The sequence below is a fragment of the Fringilla coelebs genome, assembly GCF_963513975.1.
Source record: "Fringilla coelebs genome assembly, chromosome: 15".
Lineage (NCBI taxonomy): Eukaryota > Metazoa > Chordata > Aves > Passeriformes > Fringillidae > Fringilla > Fringilla coelebs.
The window spans coordinates 4,806,550-4,828,817 of record NC_140041.1 but is presented as its reverse complement, the minus strand read 5'-3'; the positions used below and the strand labels follow the sequence as shown (position 1 = coordinate 4,828,817).

The window sequence follows — 22,268 nt, the reverse complement described above, 5'->3', positions numbered from 1 at the left end:
AAAATAAATTCTGCAATTACTAAATAAACGAAATAATCTCATTTGCACTGACACCCAATTACAGCACACTAAGCAGTGTGTTTTATCACCTCCTCACCTATCCAATCACCTCTGCAGCAGTTCCTTTCCACCAGTGAAATGTTAGTTATTTGTAAAACATGTCAATGGATTTTAAGATAAATCTGACAGGACTTCCTGGTTAAAAACCTGTGCTGACTTTACATCATTTGAAGTATATCAGACACAAAATTATTGATCAATAAACAAAACACTACAAGTATTGCAGATCCATGGATATAGTGTGACCTTTTTGGGTGTAATTAAATAACCCAATGGAAGTTCTGACCATGCTGGGATATCTGAAATCAATTCCTGCTGCATGAGCCATAGTTTGCACTAGATTGCCAGCGATAGGAACTAATTTATTCCACAACACCTAAAGCAGATGTTGCTCCTGATTGATGTCTGCCTGCCAGCTTAAAGGGACATCTGAGCACAGAGTCCTGCTGAGAGGGATGGGCAAGGGAACCATGACTGACCATATGCAAAATTAACATTTCTTTATTGAGGGCAAATCTTCCTCTAATGGACAGAATTTGTATGAATTTGTTTATCCTACACAAATGTGCAGCAAATGGTTTAAGCAAATATTTCCATCTATGGTTGTTCAACAGTTCTTTACTGAGCACAGCTTTAAGATTTATGATTAGTAACTGAAGCCCCTAATTGATGTTAATAGCACTGAGTTCATGGCATGCAAAAAGTTGCCAGTCATGAATGTTCATTATTTGATTCAAGTTCTCTGCTTTGCTGAACATTCCCAAAGAGTAAATTTCTCTGTTAAAAATTCATGGCACACAAGCTCAACAGTTGTGTAAGGCAAAAGTCAACACTAATCAGTTTACAAATAAATATCAAAGCATAAAACTGGAGATAACCAACTACACTGAAAGGAAGGTCTGGCTTAATGAATGAAGCCCACTTTAATCTACAAAATCCAACTTAGTTTCACAATCTATCAGTAAAGTAACACCACTGAAAAAATCAGACTTTACTTCACACTACCTTATCCTAAAAGCACTAGTATTGCAATTATTTAATTAACAATAACAGCACCATAATTATATGGAATAAGAAAAATAAACTGAGAAAAATGAAAAAAAAGTAGAACAAAAGCAGCCTCAACCATAACAACTGAGGCTGAACAGGTGAATTTGTTCTTCTGAAGGATTATTAAAACAGAACCTGTGAGACAACTGAAGTCTATAAAACTATGACAAAAGTGTTTTTTCCTCAGGGAAATTAATTCCACCTAAACTTTCCAAAGGAGGGGTTGAAAATATCTCCTATGCCCTGTGCCCACTCTGAGCCTTTTTGCCAGGTCTTTCTCCAACCCTGTCAACACAGGCATGTTCACCTTAAAGCAGGTAGAATTTGCTTTATACCTACTGCACCCCAGGGAAGGCTGCTAGTGCACATTTGGTTCTCTGGCTTTGGACACTGCCTGCTCTTCCAAAGACTAAAAAAGTTCTAAAAGAAGGTCTTAAAAGATGCAGTGCCCCTGCAGCTCCAATGGTGCCCATGCACAGTTACCTCATTAATGCCAACTCCACAATTCTATCAGCACTCCTGAAGGTGCACATGGAGTGACATTTAAAAATAGGTCCAGAAATAATACAGTGAACTTATAAATATATTCAAGCATAAAAATGAAGAGGAACATAAATTATTGAAGTGAAAGGATGCCACCTGCACAAGGTTAAAAGATAGATAATGGTCATGATCAATTGTAAGCCAGCGAAGGGAGTTCAGTTCCAAACAGGTGATCCATCCTGGACTGCTCCAGGATGAAGTTTGATAAAGTTAGGGAAGGAACAGAAATAGTTTAAGACTACTCAGTCCTTGGGCTTTGATTTATTGCTGTTTGAAAAGGAGTTTTAAATACCACATGATTTTGTTTGCTTGCATGTTTGTCTTCGCTTCTGCCCCCCTGTCTGCATCCTGCTGCAGCAAGCACGGGGCTGTCCCTGCCTTGGCACTGAAGCTGCTCTCTTCAGGAGGAGGAGGAGGAGGAGGAGGAGGAGGGTGGGATTCACTGCAGCCAGAGGCACTGCAGATTGACACAGCCATTCAGAGATGGCAGACACAGTGGGACATGTCTCCTGATAATGACATCCAAGGGCTCCAGTCTGGTCATGAGCTTCCCCACGGACAGATCTGGAGGGAGGAAATGCTTTTTTCCAGGTCAGTGGGCAAGAACTGAAGAGTGAGTCACCATCCCCTTCTCTGGGCTGCCTTGGGATTCCACAGACCAGATTCCTTTGGCGTTTGGAACATGCTAAGAAGGCAGGGAAAATAAAGACATTTCCTGGGACAGGCTGGGGTTGCTGCCTCTGGTCTTTTCCAAGAGCCCCTGGTACATTCAGGCTTTTTAAGGTGTCTGGAAATTATAGAATAAAACTCTTACAGATCTTCAGAGCTAAACATGTCAGCCTGCCATTCCAAGGGGTAAATTCAGCGAGCCAGGAGATCCCTCCAGTTTGGGTGTTGGTGCCCAGCTCTGCCAGGGAAGCTGCTGTGGGAAGAGGCCAGGGCAGTTCTGGCTGCTTCCATCGGGCTCCACAGCTGAGCCTGCCCATGCAGCCCCTGGTGCCCCTGTCAGAGGGCACCTGAGACAGGGCAGAGAGGTGCCAGGCAGCAGGCAGTGAGGAACAGCCCTGGGAGCAGCCAAGCCAGAGAACGAGACAGGGGAGGAGGTGCTGGAGCAGATCCTGGTTTCACCTCAGCGCTGTGAGGAGAGGGAGTGTGAGCAGCCAACCCACCACAGGGGTAATGCCACTACATAGCATCGCTAATTTCGCTGTCAATAAAGCAGAAATTCACACAAACCTGCTGGTGACTCTACGCTGCTTTGCATCTGCCCCCTATTAATTTCTAGAATTATTTCATAAGCAGCTCTATGCTTGCTTTCATTACTCTTATTAATTGTGAATTGATAAATGAGTTGCCCATCAGCTACATGAATTAAACAGAAGTTGTTAAAGATTTCATGTACAGGCTCCTCCACATACTCAAAGCCAACCCTGTTGCTCTGTATGTACCACGACTGCTCTCTGTGAAACAGCTCCAAGCACAGCTGTGGTACTGCCATGAAGCATTTTTTTTTTTCTGTACCAAAATACTACCAACATAACTACTCATAAAACAAACCACCAGCTTTGGACATTAACATAAAAGCTAATCATGTTATTATTTTTACAGCAACAGTTCAAAAGCTCAGTGACTGAATAATTATACCCCAACCTGCCATCATTAAATAAGCATTAAAGGGCCATACATACTGCTCTGGGGAAAAGAGAGTTCTAGAAAAAAGGGCTAATTATACTGAAAGGTAAGACATCATTTTCGGTAATAAAACTAAATTTACTGTAATTAAAAGCCAATTTTCAGCTTTGGTCTTTAAAGAAATATTAAGTGCTGTAATAAATACATATTTATCTTTCAGATTCACAAGATGGTCCCCTAAATGAAAAACACCATATGTGGCATCTTACATACTAAGCAAGACAAGAAGTAAATTCCTGCAGTATGAAACACCATCACTGCTATGCTAGAGTAAATTTAGATTTGTAATAAGAAACTTCACGGAAACTGAAAACAAACAAACTGGTAGGCAGTGATTAGTATCTCTCCAAATTTCCTATACAATTTCTTTGAAGAGCAACTAACAAATGCACAGTACTGAAATGTTTCTTCAGACTAAATGCAAGTTTGTGGTAGCAAATTGTAACAGGAGGTAAAAATTCCACGAAAAATTCCCAAGATCAAATTTAAACAGCAATTTTTACCAAAAGGCTTTAAAAGTCATTAAATCCTTCCTAGACTCCATTTTAAGAGCACTTACTGGGTCAGTGGATGGTCAAAAAGCAAGAGCAGTGAGAATAGAGCTGCCACCATCTAAGGTGACTCTTGGGATGGGGTCACAGTTAGATGAAGTGGTTAAGGTCCCTCCTAAAAGCAATAAAACAGCTGTACAATGAGGGAGCCCCACAAGGCAGAGAGACCATTCAAACACACACAAAGGTCTCCTGCTCCTCCTCCTCCCACATTGCTTATCCAGCTTTTTAAAAACGAGAGCCATTGGCAGCTCATCTGCATGAAAAGGGATGGACTGCACAGAGAGGAACCCTCCTGGGGCACTGCCCTGCTCCAGGAAAACCTGCACCCCAGGAAAACCTGCACCCCAGGAAAACCTGCAACCCAGGAAAACCTGCAACCCAGGAAAACCTGCATCCCAGGAAAACCTGTATCCCTGGAAAACCTGCAACCCAGGAAAACCTGCAACCCAGGAAAACCTGCATCCCTGGAAAACCTGCATCCCTGGAAAACCTGCATCCCAGGAAAACCTGCATCCCAGGAAAACCTGCATCCCAGCACAACCTGCAACCCAGGAAAACCTGCATCCCAGGAAAACCTGCATCCCAGGAAAACCTGCATCCCAATAGAACCTGCATCCCAATAGAACCTGCATCCCAATAGAACCTGAACCCCAGCACAACCTGCATCCCCAGCACAACCTGCATCCCCAGCACAACCTGCATCCCAGCACAACCTGCATCCCCACCAAAACTTGCCCCCCAGCAAACAGTGCCTGCCCCAGTTCAGCTTCCAGGAGCACCAATGCCCTGTGCTGGCAGTGCCTCCTGTGCCACTGCTGCCTGTGCACACACAGACTGCAGGGTGCTTTAACCAGGAGCAGATGGGGGACTTCCTGTCCCAACACACTTTTCCTTTGGCCTCTCCTGAATGCTCTCATTAAAATGCTAAGCCTGAGGAGTGCTATTTTATTTTATTTTATTTTATTTTATTTTATTTTATTTTATTTTATTAGCCACTCAGTGCTGGTTGTCTCCTCAGCAACATGCTATGGAGTCATCAGGAAATGGAGCAAGACAATCTCCTGAGTTCCGTGGTCTGGCCAGAGTCACAGCTATGTTTGAAGGCTGTTTGACCTCACCCAAACAAATAAATCTGCCTCCTTATTAGGGCTTCCAGTCTGCATGAAGCAGCAGGAAGCTAACTTATTTTCCTCTTTATTATACCTTAGCTGCAGTCTCACCACATGAATCAGAAAATCTAGATCTTCAACTGAGATTTGGGTCAATCCAGTGTTTTCTCAAAATCAGTATCAGTTTACTCAGCCAGAAAACACTTGGCTATGGTAATAATTTCTCTCAAGTAAATTTCAGACAGAAATTTAAGTTACTTAGTCCAAACTATACATCTTGATTTTCTTTACCTCTTTTGAGACTTTCAGAATGGGGAGTTAGGGATTTAGAATCAAAGAAAATGGTTTCTAATATAAAAAGATAACACTGTATGGATCCACCTTCCTTCTCCTACAACACATGCTTCATTATTAAAGAAAACCATCTTAGAAAAGTAATAATAATCACATATTTTAGACATACAAATTTAGTCAACTCTTAGAAATATCTGTCTCTAGTCTAGCCTAAGAAATCTTACCCAGTCTTCATACTCCACTGTCCACTAAAATGAGAACAAATTTAGCCAGCAGCTGAAGTATGTGACAGATCACAACACAAGACACAATGCTCCTGTTTAGATGCACAGATATTCTCACATATATACTCAGGAAAACCAGAACAATTCATCACTGAAAAAAAAATGCCAAACAGGGTCAGTGGCTTCTGCACAGAGAACCCTGACAAAGCCAAGGTGCTGCTGATGGCATAACTTCATGAACCCACTGCTTTGTTTGCAAAGCTTTACAGCTGTTGCAGGTGAGAAAACACATTATAACTTGACACAACTGATCAATACATAACCTAATTTCAATTTCAATAAGTAAGGAGCAGGTAGAAGAAAAATCAAAGAGCCATAATAAAACTTATATGAGAGGAAAATGAAATAAAATTACTATCATGAGGAGGTCAGAGGAGGACAAGAGACAGACAAATAGGCAGAGAGAGAGAGAGAATGTGTTTGAGAGAGACAGACAGAGAAGGAGAAGCCAGTCCAACAGTGAAACATCTGAGCACAGGAAGGAAGCTGGGTTTGATCCAGGCAAAGATGAGAAAGCTCTAAGAGGTACTGAGCCCAAGCCAGCACCCCCAGATGCTTCTCTGCTACCTGAAGGAATATAAAATTAAACATCTCTCAAAGACCAGAATACAGGTAGCATTTCAAGTGACACTGTCTTTGCTTACTGCACTGATTTTTTGTCACAGCAGCATGGCAATGAATGGCAAAGCTAGGATGGAGAGAGGAAAAATACATCATGCTACCTATGTAAAATACACCCTGCAACCATGTGATTTGTATTTCACATGGATCCCATGATCCAGGTGAAATAAACCCCTTATCCATGTGAAATACAGCCTGCTATCCATGTGAAATACAGCCTGCTATCCATCCATATGAAATACACTCTGGTATCCATGTGAAATACACCCCTTATCCATGTGAAATACAGCCTGCTATCCATCCATATGAAATACACTCTACCATCCATGTGAAATACACCCCTTATCCATGTGAAATACACCCCTTATCCATGTGAAATACACTCTACCATCCATGTGAAATACAGCCCTTATCCATGTGAAATTCACTCTGGTATCCATGTGAAATACATGTGAAATACAGCCCTTATCCATGTAAAATAGAGCCCCTATCCATGTGAAATACAGCCCCTATCCATGTGAAATACAGCCCTTATCCAGGTGGAACACAGCCCTTATCCAGGTGGAACACAGCCCATGATCCATATAAAATACACCCTGCTATCCATGTGAAATGCAGCCCCTATCCATGTAAAATACAGCCCTTATCCAGGTGGAACACAGCCCTTATCCAGGTGAAACACAGCCCTTATCCAGGTGGAACACAGCCCATGACCCATGTAAATGACACCCTGCTATCCATGTGAAATGCAGCCCTTATCCAGGTGGAACACAGCCCTTATCCAGGTGGAACACAGCCCTTATCCAAGTGAAACACAGCCCATGATCCATGTAAAATACACCCTGCTAATCATGTGAAATGCAGCCCCTATCCATGTAAATGACACCCTGCTATCCATGTGAAATGCAGCCCTTATCCAGGTGAAACACAGCCCTTATCCAGGTGAAATGCACCCTGCTGCCTTTGTGCAGCACATCACCAAGGGGCTCATCCTTGCCAGAGACTTTCCCCTTCTACACATCCCACCTTGCAGGAGGCTGTCACCAAAGGCATGGCAGAGCTGCAGAACCAGCCCTGCAGGAGGAAGAGGCTGTTTGGAGATTTCTCCAGGAGCAGATGGCCTGGAAGGCAGAGGCCCAGGACGGCTGCTCTGGCCGAGGTGGCTCTGGAGGAGACATTCTCCTGCAGGGAGGGGACAGCTTGCAGAAGGAGCCAGCCAGAGGCCCTGGTGGGTGACAGGAGTGCCAGCAGCACTAGGCACTCTCCCCTGATGGTGAGGAGCCATCTAGTCCCATCCCCACTCTGCCCCTGACCTTTCCCCTTCTCCTCAGTAACACAAACCCAGCCAGACGTATTTCCAAGCCTATCTCCAGGCAACTGTGCACTGTTGAATCCTGCACCTTCACCTCCAGCTCTGAGCCAAATGCTCAAACAGGAGAAACCTAGACTAGCTTCTCCACTGCTCACAGGTGACCTACATGCACCACTTGAATCAGCTTTTTAATATTTTTAACTAATACAAATAATACTTTATATAATCACAACTTATATTATACATTATATAATAATTTAGAGTTTGTAAAATCCAAGCTGAACAACATTTTTGAAAGACTGACACCCAGGTTACTCAGTTTACCTCGATATACCTGCATACAACTCTTATTTCAGCAACATTATCTGGAGAGATTTTGCTCCTAATGCAAAAACCATGGTACAGGACACGTCCACAGGGAATCCAGCAACTTGGGTTCTATTTATGGCACTTTTCTATCTTTGTTTCAGTTCTTTTTTTCCCAGTTGGCATACAGCATTCAAAATCTATTTCCAAAGAAATATTTCTCATAAAATTATAAAACATTGCTATTTTTGCATAAGGTTCAAAGTGCGAAGAGTTGTCAGTTTTTCAGTGTTGTGCTTCTTCTTTCCCCAAATTATGAATCTACTCTTTCTCCTCTGAAGCACCCAGCAGCACCAGTTTTGAACTGGAATGCTCTGCTGGAGCCCATTTCACAGTGAAGGAAAAGCTGAGGGTTTTTGGCTGCTGTGATATCCCCACTGCCATAAAAACACAAGTGCTGGATGTCCTGAACCAGTACTTCAACAGAGCCATTCACCACTTTGAATTTCAGCTCTTCCTAAGTAGGATGCCAAGGTGGCTGTCCCTGCCAGCTCCTGGTTACAGTAATTCCCATAACCTTCATTTCTACAAAATTCCATTGCAGAGGGACAAGTTCAGTTCGCTCTTCACCGCCTGTCCTGGTCTGACTTCATATTCACACATTAACAAATTATGCTTTAAAATCAGACATAAGAGCTGTAATGGGGAGAAGGGAAGATTTATATCCTCTTTAAACTAGCTGTCCACATAGGTTTTTATCGAACTAGCATGTACTAAGCTGAGTTCTCCGCTAAATCCACCACTAAAATGAGCTCTCCAAATTAATTTCTTTTTCAGTACGTTTCATTTCATTTCCCAAATGAGAGTTACAGGGATACAGTTGATGGACTGTCTCACTGAAAATTTCTTTCCTTGAATTTTCATGATTTTGTATTTTTTACAAAAGCAGGCAGGTCTTGAGAGAACGCCTATATCCTCTTGGTCCAACAGGGAACTGTTAAAAACCTTGTCACTTTTGGAAGTCTCAGTCTGCACAGACAACCCCATTTAAATGAGTTCTGTTCACATTACATTTCTCATTCAGCAATTATTATCTCTTCTCCTGACTTAAACAACTCATTTTCCTCCACTTCACTGTATCATAAATCCAAATAGCTGAACTCATGCTCCATCTGAAACTTCATTTCATGAGAGGGAGAAAAAAAAAAAGCTGTGGTTGCCTCTTTGGTAAAATTAGCTCCTGCTAATAGCTCATTCATTTACCCATTTGTTTTATCCTTCCTCTCCCAAGACTGTTACATTTCTAAACTTTTTCTTTAGTTAAACTTTTGATATAACTTATCAGATACTCTGCCTATCATCTCCACTACAGTGTAGAAGCTGCTCAGCACTCAAATATCTGAAATATCATGTCTCAATTAGCACCATGCACAACTTCACTTTCCACATGCCCATAACACTTCAGCACACCTTTGGGCTGGACATTAATTTACTGAGTGGGGTCAAACCTTTCTCCTTTCTCTAAATGCAACCATTTCTCTTAGTCACATGTAAATGGCAGAAAAAAGTATTCCTAAAACATTTCTGGCACGAGCAGCTCTCCTGTATTTCCATCAGCCAATCCATGTACCCACAGGATAAAGCTTTAGAGCTCACAGGCTGTGAGTGATGAGGAACAAAACAGCACAGGACTTGCAGTCTATCAAGGTTCAGACTCACATCATCTCCATAACAAGCCCTCTGTCACCACAAGGGCTGCAAAACCACCTCCAAACTTATGTCTGGTATCTTTTTTTCCGCAGCATACACACTGCCATGCTGCTCCTCCACCACATCCTTCCTTTCAACCCAACTCACAGATCTCTTTTTCCACTTTTTGTCATTTTTTCTTTCGTTCTTTTTCTCCTCCTTTTAGGAAAATGTATTTGAATGCTACAAGAACCAAGGGCAGTTCCAGAGACTTGATGAACAGACCCAACATGCAGACACATGATTTGTACCATCAGTGTGGAAACTTGTACAACAGCAAAGTGCACTGGCTCCCTAAGAATCCCTGTTTCAGTCCCTGGGATAAAATCTGCTCCTCATGTTCTGAAGTCCAATCATTTGTCAACAGACTCAGATTTGCATTTTCTATTTCCTTTCCTTTGTATCCCAGTCAGCTGTAGAGCTCTTCCCTTGAGAAACACCAAATTATCCACACATAATTGATTTCTTATGTTGATATCATTGGCAACGTTAAAGCAGAAGAAGTAATTTGAGAACCAAAACGTTAACTGGAATCCAATAATTCTCACAAAGCTGAAAAAAACACCAATTTGATCTCCTCCCATACAGTTCAGCGACGACAAAACCAAACAGGATTGCTGCGTTTGCGTTCGAACGCAACACAGCCATTTTCCACACCGCTTTTTTTACTGGAACACAAACACAGAGATAGATAAGGGAGATATGAGATAGATATGAGATAGATAAAGGAAGATTGGCAGCATTACCAGAGCAGACAAAGTCCTTCTTCTGCACCTCTGCCACGAGGAAGCCGCGCAGGCCGACGGGCGCCAGGCAGAAGGTGAACTGGCCGATGGTGCGGCGCTGGCGCAGCCAGTCCGACAGCCAGGCCAGGTGGCAGTCACAGTGCAGGAAATTGGAGTGCAGCCGCCTGCAAAACACAGCAAACCCACAGTTACTGGGCTTTTCTAAACAAAACACACAGCAAACCCACAGTTACTGGGGTTGTATAAACAAAACCCACAACGGGAGCCATCGGCCGCGAGCCTGCCCCGCTCTCCGCTGCCATTTCAGTGGGATCACCCAAAGTTCTTATTTACAGATGAGTCAGGGCTTGGCTGTTGTCAATATTACACAAAGGTCAGATATAAATTTGTGCTATTATTTGTAATGTTTTCCAAAAATTCAGTTCAGTGGTGATCCACCTACAGCTGGCCATTCTAGAGACAAAAATATGCAGAATTTAAGATTGCTCCATGTAATCGCTTTGTCTGAGATTTCACATCAGAAAGAACTGCATCAATGTGGTATCTCTGAGTGAATTCAAAGAATGGCCTGTCTAAACATGAGGACCAGGCTGAAGAACAGGATGAGGAGTGATTCTTCCCTCTCCTCCATCCTTTGGGGAGAGGTGGAGAGGGAGAACCTCCCCACATTAGCTCCCTTGGTTGGAGCAGGGTGCTAATAACACCAGGGTTGTATAATCCCTGTATGAGCCATTCACTCAAGACTTGGACTTATTCTTAAGAATCTCTTCCAACTCAGAATATTCTGGGAAAAGACAGGCAAAATAAAACTTCAGAGGCTATTGATACCATTTCTGTTCCTGTGTTGCCTGTACATGTTCATCAATGCCCTTTTTCCTGTAGTAATTTAACAGAAGTATAAAGGACATAAAGTATAGACAGGAATTTTCAGCTCATGAAAGACCCACTCATGGGCAGTGCCCTGCCAGGACTAGCAGAACCATTATCACATCTGCAAAATGGTGATGGGTTCAGGGAACAAATCTGGTCATTTAAATAGCCACCAAACTTCAGGTCAAAACCAAAAGTTCAGGACGTTAATTATTTCATTCCTGTAATGACTCATGCATTTGGAGTGTTGCACCAAATGAAATCATGAACCAGATTAAAAATCCTGTCAGAAATGGTTAGACAAAGCATTATTCACTAATATTACAGGCACAGAATTGGTGTGCACCAGATTTAGCCCTGTCCATGCTCCACAGAAATGAACTGTCTGTCTGTGAGCTGTCCCTACAGCCCAGCAGCAGCTCAGCCCAGCAGCGGCGCCTGGGCTGACAGTGCCCAGATTTGTATGTCTGGGGTGGACAGCCACAATAAAGGAAAAGGAAAAAAACCCCACAAATCTGGCACTGAGAGGTTATCCTGCAGAGATGGAAAGCACTGATCTCCTGGGAGCACTGTAAAATGCAATTGTTCTACAAGGATCACTAGAAGACCTTGAGTTTAGAGATTGTGAAGCCCTTTAGTTGAAGCTGCAGCAAGTTAGATTTCTAGTAAAATGTTCAGCTGTTATGACCCATTAATTTGTCTTTTTGCTGAAGAACACATAAACACATAAATATCATCTAGCCAGAAATCATCCTAAGTCAGAATTTGTTGTAACCTAAGAGAGTCAGTGTTTCATTTAAGCCCTCAGAGTCTCATCCTTCCCACCACAGCAATCAACAATGATACTCAGGATCTGCTTCCTTCTGGAACTGAGCTCATCCCATGCCATTCCTTGCACCCCCTGCATGCAGGCATGAGTGAGAAAAGCTCTATTTCACAGAAAGGGCTAGGGTTAGGCAGTTCTCCAGTTCTGTGAGCTGGTTTTTTCCCCCTCAATAAATTGATTTATCTGGGTTTTGAGGGTTCATGTTTCAATAGTGCAAACCACCAGCTCTCTGCCTCAGCAGAGCCCTCCTTGCCTTTTGGCACAGCTACTCCACTTGGAGAGATCATTTAGAGACCCTATATTAACAAAGCAGCCTATCAGAATATATTTTTGATAATTATACTAATAAATACAGCCTCAAGAAGAATTTTAACAGTACTTCAAAAATATTATAAACCAATTCCATGGGAACACAAAAAACACTGAAATGCTTTTGCACATTTTCAGTTTACCCTTAAATAAAAAAAAAAAAAATGAAAAGAAATAATGTAATTACCTGTCCCAGCAGTAATTCACAGATGCAGAGACAACAGGACACTTACCATTAAGCAAATAGGTAGAGAGAACATGCTTTATCATAAATAAAGCTGTTTCAAGCAAAGGAAAGCAGATCAATAAAAACTAATTCCTGTCACTTCCAATCAAGGCTAAAAATCGATGAAACTTAAGAACAGAAAAGACAGTTAACTAAAAAATCTTAGCACAGAAGAGCTGATTTTAGCAAAGAATTCTTCAAATGCTTCAAAACTTCCTGGCATTTTACCCTTTTTCTTCTTTCCCCTGAGTGCTCATGTTGAAGGTTAATACACTTTTTATATTTTTTTCTCTGTTCTACCATAGGCAGATTGTTTTGAGAGCCATGAAGAAAAGCTGCTTATTCACAGAACCATCAGAGCACACTGGCTGCAGCAGGAGCATCCCCAAATATCCTGCTAATGGATCTCACCAGAGTGTAAAAGAGACACCAAGGAAAACACTGTCCACACTGCACTGGGCCTCAGCTGACTGCAAAAAGGGCTCATCCCTACTTAAGGAACACTCAGAGCAGGCATCTCCTACAAAAATCTTCCAAAGAAAAGCACATCTAAGTGTCAGGCTATTTGAGAAGGTGGACACACTGATGGCCATTTTTTAAGGGAACAGTGAAGTCACCAAACTGTGAGAAACATCATCCATTACACATTCCAACAAGAAACTTGAGAGAACATTAACATCCTCCCCCAAAGAATATCTTCATACAAATTCCTACATTGCCCTGCTAGGGGTGCTGTGTGTTATTTGGCAGTCTGTGGAGACTGGAACCTGTCATTTGATATTGATGAAACTGACTTTACAGAACATCAGGTGAAGGAATACAAATGCAAGTTTGCTAAAGTTGCCCTTTTATCCATAGTCCCAAAATTAAATTTCCAGCAAATCCTTTTAGAATGGGGCAGCATTCAGGCTCTATAAACGTGTCTCTCAGAATTCAATAGAAAAGCTTCCCTTTATAAATCCTATTTATTACTTCTTCCCTTTTTTCTCTTTTCTTTTTTTTTTTCCCCCCCTTAATTACAGCAGAGGGGGATTAGTCAGTGTAAGTCTCCAGGGAGCTATATACAAAGCCATCTCTGAAATTAAACTAAAGGAAAAATGGCAGAAGACACTGAAGGCACAGAGCTCTGCTAACAGACAAGACTGGCTAATCTGGAAAAGCCAGGCAAATTTTCTGAATGAGAAAAGGCAAAATTCCAGGAACCTTAACTCTACACCTTTATCTTCTTTAGCCATTCTCTTCTAAAAGACAAATATCTCATTTCCATTTAATTACTTACATTAAGATCTTAATAATGTCATCATTTGATGAAGAATGCAAATTTAAGTCAGAGGTTATCTTACAGAGATTGACATAAGTAAGAGCCATTTTTCTTCAGTTCTGTTAATTTATTTAATATGATTTTGCACATGCATGCATAGCATCCCTGAAGTATTGTATTTTTTCAGTGGCACAGAAAATTTTCAGGCTAGCTACTATTTCCTTTTTTTTGCCTCTAGAATTAAATACATCTTGGATGAGTTTGAGAATCTGGAGGAAAAACAGGGGTGCTTTGTTTAGACGTGACTTTTCCTGAAGTTGTGTATTCCCTAAAGGAATTTAAAGAAATAATTTATTTAAGGAAATGGTTTTGGTAGGCTATGGCTAAATTATACAAATGCTTAGTCTAATTTCACAGTCTTTGTATTTTGATCTACTAAAGAACAGAGCTTTTCCAGTGCAATGGCATGCAGCTCAAAAACAAATGGATTTGATATAAGAGAAGCTTTTATAAAAAAAAATCTATCAGAATAAGTGACATTTTGTTTCAGAAAGTATCTGGAAAGATGCTTTTTTCATCTTTTTTAAAAATGCCTTGTTTCAGAAATTAGCATTCTGAATTTGAAAAGAATAAATGGGATTTAAACACAGGATATTAACAAAATTCAATAATTTGATCCATCTGAGCAGTTTTTACCATCTTGCTGATGCTCCAGCTTGGAACACATTTCACATTATGGATTTTCCCAGGAGGAAAAAAAAAAAAAAAAGCCAGTTTATTTTCTGGGTAAATTCAAAATCTTGATAAAACTGACTGTTCCTCAAGGCTGGGCAGATCCAGAACAGTGGCTCTCAGGGCTCTGGGGGCACCAGCCCCTTCACAGCCCTACCTGGGCTCCCCAGCCCCTGAGGCAGCCTGAGGCACTGAAATGAGATTATCACAGGTGACAAATAGCCAGAAAGTTGGCTCACAGCATCAGGATTGCATTGTAAAAGGAGAAGATCCTACTCACAGAGTCCTGATCTTTGGCATGTGGTTGAAGCTGGTAACAGGAATGCGGGTGATGTTGTTGTTGTTGAGGGTACTGTGAGGACAGAAAAAAAAAAGAGAGAAAAATAGGTTGATCAATAATTTGCATCTCTTCACCAACACACCATTTACAGAAACAACCTGTTAAAATTCTTGGCAAGCAGCAAGGCACACTCCCTGATAGCTGTGACAATTTGTGACATAACCATGAAAGATGCTGCTCAGGGAAAGCAACCAACAGCAGCATCAGCACGGCTGGAGGTCACTGCTGCCACGTCTGGGCAACGAGGGGTACAGAAAATGAGTTTTTATCAACTGCTGGAACAGATCCAGACCTGCCTGTCCAGCTGCCACTTTGAAAACCTGGTGCAGCCTGAGTGTGTGGCATTCACATTCTCTGAAAAAATCCCTTCACCCAGGATTTTCTCCTGGGAAGCTGAGAAGCCCCAGAGAAAAGGAAAACAATTCTTATCTCATTTGCTTCTCCTGTGTTGTGCTCATGTGGAATGTGTCTGGAGATTGTTCACCCACAGGTGATTGTTCCATTGGGTTCTGCTGGGAGTTTTTTTCACTCTTTGGCCAGTCAGGGCCAAACTGTGTCAGGACTCTGGAGAGAGTCACGAGTTTTCATTATTATCTTTGTAGCATTCAGTAAGTATTCTTTTTGTATTCTTTAGTATAGTTAGTATAGTATTTTTTAATATAATATAGTATCATAAAGTAATAAATGAGCCTACATGTTCTCACATGGAGTCAGATTCATCATTCCTGCCTTCATGGGGGCATTTCCCAGCAAATACAATGTGAGTGGGGGACAACACACTTGGGCACAGCATTGAAAGGCAGTTTGAAGGATTTGGAAGTACTGTGACCAAAAGAGAGCTGTTGGCTCTCCCAGGCTTGTTAGTACAGCCTGCTGACACAGACAAAGAGCTTCCATTGCTCCTCAGAAACACCCAGATGGATGGGCTCCCAATCCTCCCCTTCCTCAGGAAAAAATAGATGGGGAGTGGAGCAGCCTGTAATAAAGCATGTCCTGACCCAGGCATGGAAGGATTGATGCTGCTCTGTCAAAGCTGAGCCTAAAGAGAAAATCTGGGCTGCTGGAGGGACCCCCTTAGAGCTTCTCAGGAAGAATGAGATTGCCATCAGCTGAGTGTGCTGCTCCCATTTGTGTAGCTCATAATTATATCAATGACTCTCCAGCAAATTAGAAGCTATAAAGTTTATTAAGATGGCACAGGAAATGGAAAGCACTTCAACAGGGCATAATTGCCATGCTGCCAGAGCACCAAATCTGCAAATACAGTAGCCCAGTTTGTCATGAGAATGGACAGGGCTGGTGGCCACTCAGAGTCCCAGCATGGCCAGTCCTGTCTCTGCATGTTTGAAACGTGCAGCAGGGCAGGGAGCAACCTCTACTTTCTACAAGGGGCACAGAATTCCACAGGGTCACTTTGGCACAAGACAGTGCTTTGGTGTGTTTATGGATGTGCTGAAGAATACATCAATACATACCTGCTGAAGCAGGAACAGCACCTCATCCTTCCCTGAACTACTTAGCTATTCCAATGTCATGTATTTGTATAGGACATTCAATCAAAAGCTCTAGAAAAGTCTTCCAGGAGTTAACTCTCTTTCTTGGTCATCTGGCAATTCAAAAACCATTTTTACAATTCTGCCTAGAAATCCCTTGGCAGAGCCATCATCTAAAACATCAACAGATTACAGCTAATTAGATTTTACCCCATTAAGACTGGGTTTTGGGTACACAGGAAGACACACTCACACACACACACACACATACACACAGATTGGCAAAGGCAGGAGGTTGCAGGGTATCCTGGCTCTGCACAGGCACACTCAGGAGCAGGGTGGGAGCAGCTCTGACACTGGCAGCTTGTTTTACTGCTGCTGCTGCTGCTGCTGCTGTGCTGCATCCTGGCAGGACAGCACCCAAGTAGTCTCCAGAGCTGTTATTCCAGCCCAGTGCTGCACCAGATGGATGCACTGGCAATCTGGAGCCAGCTTGGGGGCTGACAGCCATGACAGCAAATTGCACCAACAGAGCAAAGTTACCCTTCCTTTCCAAATCTGTGAGCAGAGAGAGTTATGTCAGTAAAAGCAGAGTTTTGGAAATCTGGAATGTGCATGTGAGATCTGCTGCCAGAGATCTGTATCAGTCAAGTCACACACGTTCACATACCAGGCTGATAAGAGCTGTCAGTCTTAGCACATGATAACTTAGAGTATAACATGTAGCATTCATTCCAGATCCTCTGGAAAACTTCAAGATATTAAGAATTGAACAAGGAGCACACACCCAAGTATTGGGACTGATGAGTGCACAAACCACTGGGTTTGTGGATTCAGGTTCTCAATGCCCAAGGACTCAAAGGCAGCCTGCTAAAAATGTAAAGGGCAAGATGAAGAGGGAAACACTGTCAGCTTCGGCAGGAGAGCTGGCAGGCAGCTCTTGGAGCTGCCAGCCCCTCTGCCAGCTGTGCCTGCCAGCCTGCAGGGCTCTGCTCTGGTGCCACCCTGAGCACCAGCGTTAGGGCTGCAAGCTCTGCCTCAATCCCTGCTAAGGTCACAGTGACAACTCAGTCCCTGCCTCAGTCCCTGCTAAGGTCACAGTGACAACTCAGTCCCTGCCTCAGTCCCTGCTAAGGTCACAGTGACAACTCACATCCCACGGGGCAGATGGCAGGGAGCAAAATGAACCTCTCTGTCATACACAGCTAGTACTCCATTCCCTTGTTCACCCAGTTGTGGTCAATGAGACAAAAACAAGCCTGAACAACAATTTCAGAAAGGGAACAAACCCACTGAGAGTGCATGAATAAGTACATGAACACACCCACCCTTCAGTATCTGCATGTGTTTGCTCTTTACATGCTGGGAAGTTCAAACAGGGCTCAGAAATGGAATTTATAATTGCATCACCATTTTCCTGTCCTGTAAACATAAAAATATAATTCTGAGGCAGCCCTCTGCCTTGGTTGCCTGTTACTTTAAAATGAGTTATGCACTGGTATGGAGGATTTTAGGTATGCAGTGATAAATAAAAGCCACATGTGAAGTCAGTTCACAAACATTAAATCACAGACGTGGCTGATGTCTGAATCAGTCACATATGGCACTACAGGAGTCAATGGGGGCCATAGGAATTCAAGAGAGATTTTTCTATTGATTTCTAAAGGGGGTGGATTGGATTCAGGCAGAGCAGGCTGTGACAGTGAGCTTCCTTCTGCACCGAGGGCAGAGAACAATCCCTGTCCCCCAGTGCAAGTCATCTGCATGCAGAAGGGTCACCTCTTATGACTTGATGATTCAAAAATATTTTACATGTTCTCAAAATATTTCTATTTAACAGACTAAGCTTTATTCCAGTCACACAGCATTTCTGCTCACAAGATTCCAGATGAGAGTGGCTCGGGTTTTGTAATGGTTTCAAATACTTGCTTATTTTCAAAAAAGCAAAGGTTCCCCATAGTTAATTGACAAATTTATAAGCCTCCTTCTAAGAGTCCTAAATCAGTACTGAATTAACATTCTCTTTACACACAAATTTCAGGGATAACTCCAGCAGACAGCTACTACACAGATAACTTAGTAGAATACTATTTCATTGATATTTAAATGTTAACCATAATGAAGGCAATAAAACATCTATGATAACAGCAATTATTTCAGAACAGAGGAGGCCAAACACTGCAAAGGGCACTAATTGCCAGAGAACTGCCTGCACCAGAGCCCAGCTGGAGCTGCAGGGATTTAACCCTGCTGCTCTGGCTGAACAGCACTCAGCTCCCAGGCAGTGGAACTCTGGCAGGGGAGTGTGTTCAGGTAGAGATGTGCTCTGGGGACATCCTGCAAGGCTTTCCATCACGCACATCTTTCCTTCCCAGCAATTTTTTTTTTTAAGAGATGTGTCCTGGCAGGGGTGAACAAACCAACACAAGCAGCATTTTTAATACATGAAGGGAAAAAATAAATGATGCTCCAGTTGTGTGCTGGCTGCTCCAAGGTTCCAGCCTCAGATTGATCTGCCCAAAATTCAAATCCATAGAAAGAGATCTGTAAATAGCAGGAAGCTGTGAGAAACAGGAATTCCAGAATCTTCTCACTCCTCCAGCATCATAAGGGGACACATATTCTGCTGAGTGCTCCTCAGCCTTACACCTCCCGCCTCTTCCAGACCCCAGCAGGTCCCTTGACAAAGCACTGTCCTCTCATTCAGAAGTCCTCTCCCTGTAAACTATTCACACCCAAAATGCTGGCTCAGGAAATTGGGGTTACAGACAGTATTATTTATGCCAGCCAAGTTCCCACCTTGGGCTGTGATCCTTGTCACATCCTGCAGGGTAAGCAGAAGCAGACTGCAGCAGCCCTAAGGATCCTCCAAGGACTGCTTGGGAGATGCAGAACGTGAGCTCAGCAGTCTCTGAGGTGGCACAGCCTCACCACTGGGAGCTGTCAGAGTCCCACTGACTCCAATTTACAGCCCCAGAGGAGCAGATCTCCTAACTCACTGCTCTGCCACTCACCCAAACTGGCTACAGCACACGGGGAGCTGCCTTCCTCCTTCTGAAATATAAAGCTGATTTATAGCCCCCACTAATCAGAATTTTCCTGAAGGAAAGAGTGCTCAGTCTGCAATCCTGTCACAATTTGAAAACAATTACTTATCTCCTTCCTCAAACTTTGGGTGCAAATTTAACTCCATGCAGTTGTGTTTCTGTTCTCTTTTGCCTTGCTTCAAATTCATGAACACCACTGCAGTTCCCTGGTAATTCCAGACTCAATGTAAATACATTAAAATCCCTAGCCTGCAGAAATGACTGTCTTGTCTGTGTTTTTTTCAATAATATTTATGCATTATCCTTTATACCTTTCTCCACCTTGCACAGACTGACTAGAGTCAGAAAAAAACAATAAATCACATAAAAATCACAAAAAATCACAAAAAATCACAAAAAAACAAAATCACACAACTTTTATGGCAGAGGCCTTGAGAAAAAAGGAAACTACTTAAATTTTAAACCCTACTAATAATACAAATATTTTATTTTAAATACTCAGATTTTTTTAAGCACCTTTCCAGGTCCCTTGGACCGATTCAGAGAGCAGAAATCCCAGGCTGTCAGGTCGATATTCGATCTCAATTCTGTAAATCACAGATCACACAAAGATTTTGCTTCCCTTACTTAGAATTCAATTAATGTAATTAAGAGCATATAATAAACATCAGAATGCCTGTCAACTTTGTCATCTGAAATCAGATGAAAATTTCATCTGAAATCAGATACTTTCATGACAACATGTCCACGTGCTCTAATCTGATTTAATACCAAAAGGATCTCCTCTGACAGAAAACATTACACAACACAACAGAAATATCTGAAACATCAATTATTTAGTAAAAAGTGACTGTCCTAATGTTTCCAGTCACACTTCAAATGGGAAAAAGCATAGGAGGGTTGTGGTTTTTTTGCTTAACACAACATTTATGACAATACCACCTGCTACATCCCAGCATAAAAAAACTTCTGGTATCCTAGTTGATCATTGACAAAAGGGGGAAAAGCCCAAACAATGCAGATGTTCCATTTTTCTAAGTACAAGGCATTTCCATAATGTGCATCAGTCCAGTGCAGTAGCCACAGTGATGCTTCCTTCTTGCTTCAACCTGAACAGAGTCAAGTGAAAGGGGCAGGGGGGAACCTGTTGGATGCTGAAGATGCCCTTTGCTGCTTGTCACTAACAGGGACTGGTTTCCTCCCCATTCCACATCTGCAGCTGATTAGCAAGGCAGCTAATCAAAGTGAGACATTTTAATCCAAACTCAACTCCAGTTGGGAAAACACTTTTCCCCAAGGCTTAATAAGCATCTCCCATGGTTACTAGAGGCCTGCTGTGCTGGCCATTCAGGGTTTTGATCCACACCAGGCTGCTTTTGTGTCGCTTCTGGCTGACCACAAGACACCACAGCATTTGCAAAATTCTCAGTTAGAAAGAAATATTCAGACCCATTTACTGGCAGGTGAATGGAGGAAGAGCTCTGCAAAGGCACCATTTCATGTACCACATTATTGCTGGTTTTGAGTGCAGTTTGTGTTTGAGCAGTGCAGATTTTTTTACAGGTTTCTAACACACAGGATTTGATATCAGGAATCCTACAAACTCCAGCCCTTCTTTGGCAGCACAGCCTTCCATGTGTCTGTGGGCTTCACTCTAAGTTAAACAACGATGTTCAGCTCCTTTTCCCACTCAGAACTCTCTTAACACATTGTGAAAAGGTGGTGCTGGGTTACTCCCTCTGTGATAAACCTGGGTTTTGACAGTGAGATGCTGAAAGGGAGCAGCAAACCAAGGGGAGCAGGCTGGTGGGGCTGAGCTGTGCCAGGCCCTGCAGCACTAACAACCAACATTTCCTTCTGTCTCCTCCAATTACCCCCCTGCTCTGTCATGGGGTGCTCCTGGCTGGGTGTGTAATCCCCCTGTTGTGTGTCCATAACACCATGTAATTGGGCCTAATGCAAGATTATTATCCATGTGCATGCAATGGATAGCTACAAATGGTGTGTCTGCAGCTGGGAGCGTTCCCAGGAGTGAATTACTGTCATACTCCCAGATCACTGCCATGGCTCCCAGCTCCTATCCCCAGTGCAGCTATACATCCACTAAATGAGACCAGGAAATTCATTCAGACTTAACCAAGGCATCTCCAAGCATAATTAAGCCTCTCGTGCTAATAGTTTTTTTTATAATGTTACATCTACTCAGAAGTGGGTGAAGTGAGGCAAAAAAAATAGAGAAAAAAAAAAAAAAGCTGAACAGCTCTGCCTAAGTTGCCAGTGGAGCTCAGAAGACAATGACCCCAAAGCTTTGGGGGCTGTCTGTGTGTGCAGTGTTGGTAAATAAAAGTGAAGGAATCTTTTTTTCCCAGTGTGCATGTGGACTGAAACAGTCGAGTCTGTGCAAGATTAGACATCTCCATCAGTATTTATGCAGATAAAAGGAGGATCTCAGGGTCTGTCTGAAATGCAGAGATGAAACATGAATTTGGGAGCTGACCAGCACCATAATTTAGCACTAGCAGTGCCATTACCTTAGGCCTCTGTGTTAGCAGTTTCACATCACTTATTTTTAAAGCTCCATTCAACTACATAAAATGTCACTGCAAAGGAAAAAGACATCCTCTGTTCCTTGTATTCACACACGGGCTAAGCAAAGCAGTAACAGGTTTAAATTTCAGAGAGAGGGACTTTCATTAGATATAGGGAAAATTTTTCTTACAATAAGAACAGGAAAAATACAGAAAAGAGCTGTTACAGAGTGTGCAGCCACTGGGAGGGAAGTCTGTAATAAAATACTAAATGAATCCCTGTCAGGAATGGCATTGGATGGGCCTGCCCCAGGGA

At 42.5% G+C, this 22,268-nt stretch overlaps 1 protein-coding gene across 1 annotated transcript in view; it reads right to left on the bottom strand.

Annotated features, from left to right (window-relative positions):
* The window catches only part of SLIT3 (slit guidance ligand 3), a 478,838-nt gene that overhangs the window by 178,391 nt on the left and 278,179 nt on the right, over window positions 1-22,268 (bottom strand). The window contains exons 8-9 of the mRNA XM_084215502.1: window positions 14,825-14,896; window positions 10,321-10,484 (exon numbers count right to left, since the gene is read on the bottom strand). Of these exons, the coding sequence (XP_084071628.1) occupies window positions 10,321-10,484; window positions 14,825-14,896 (236 nt within the window). The remainder of the gene's footprint in view (window positions 1-10,320; window positions 10,485-14,824; window positions 14,897-22,268) is intronic.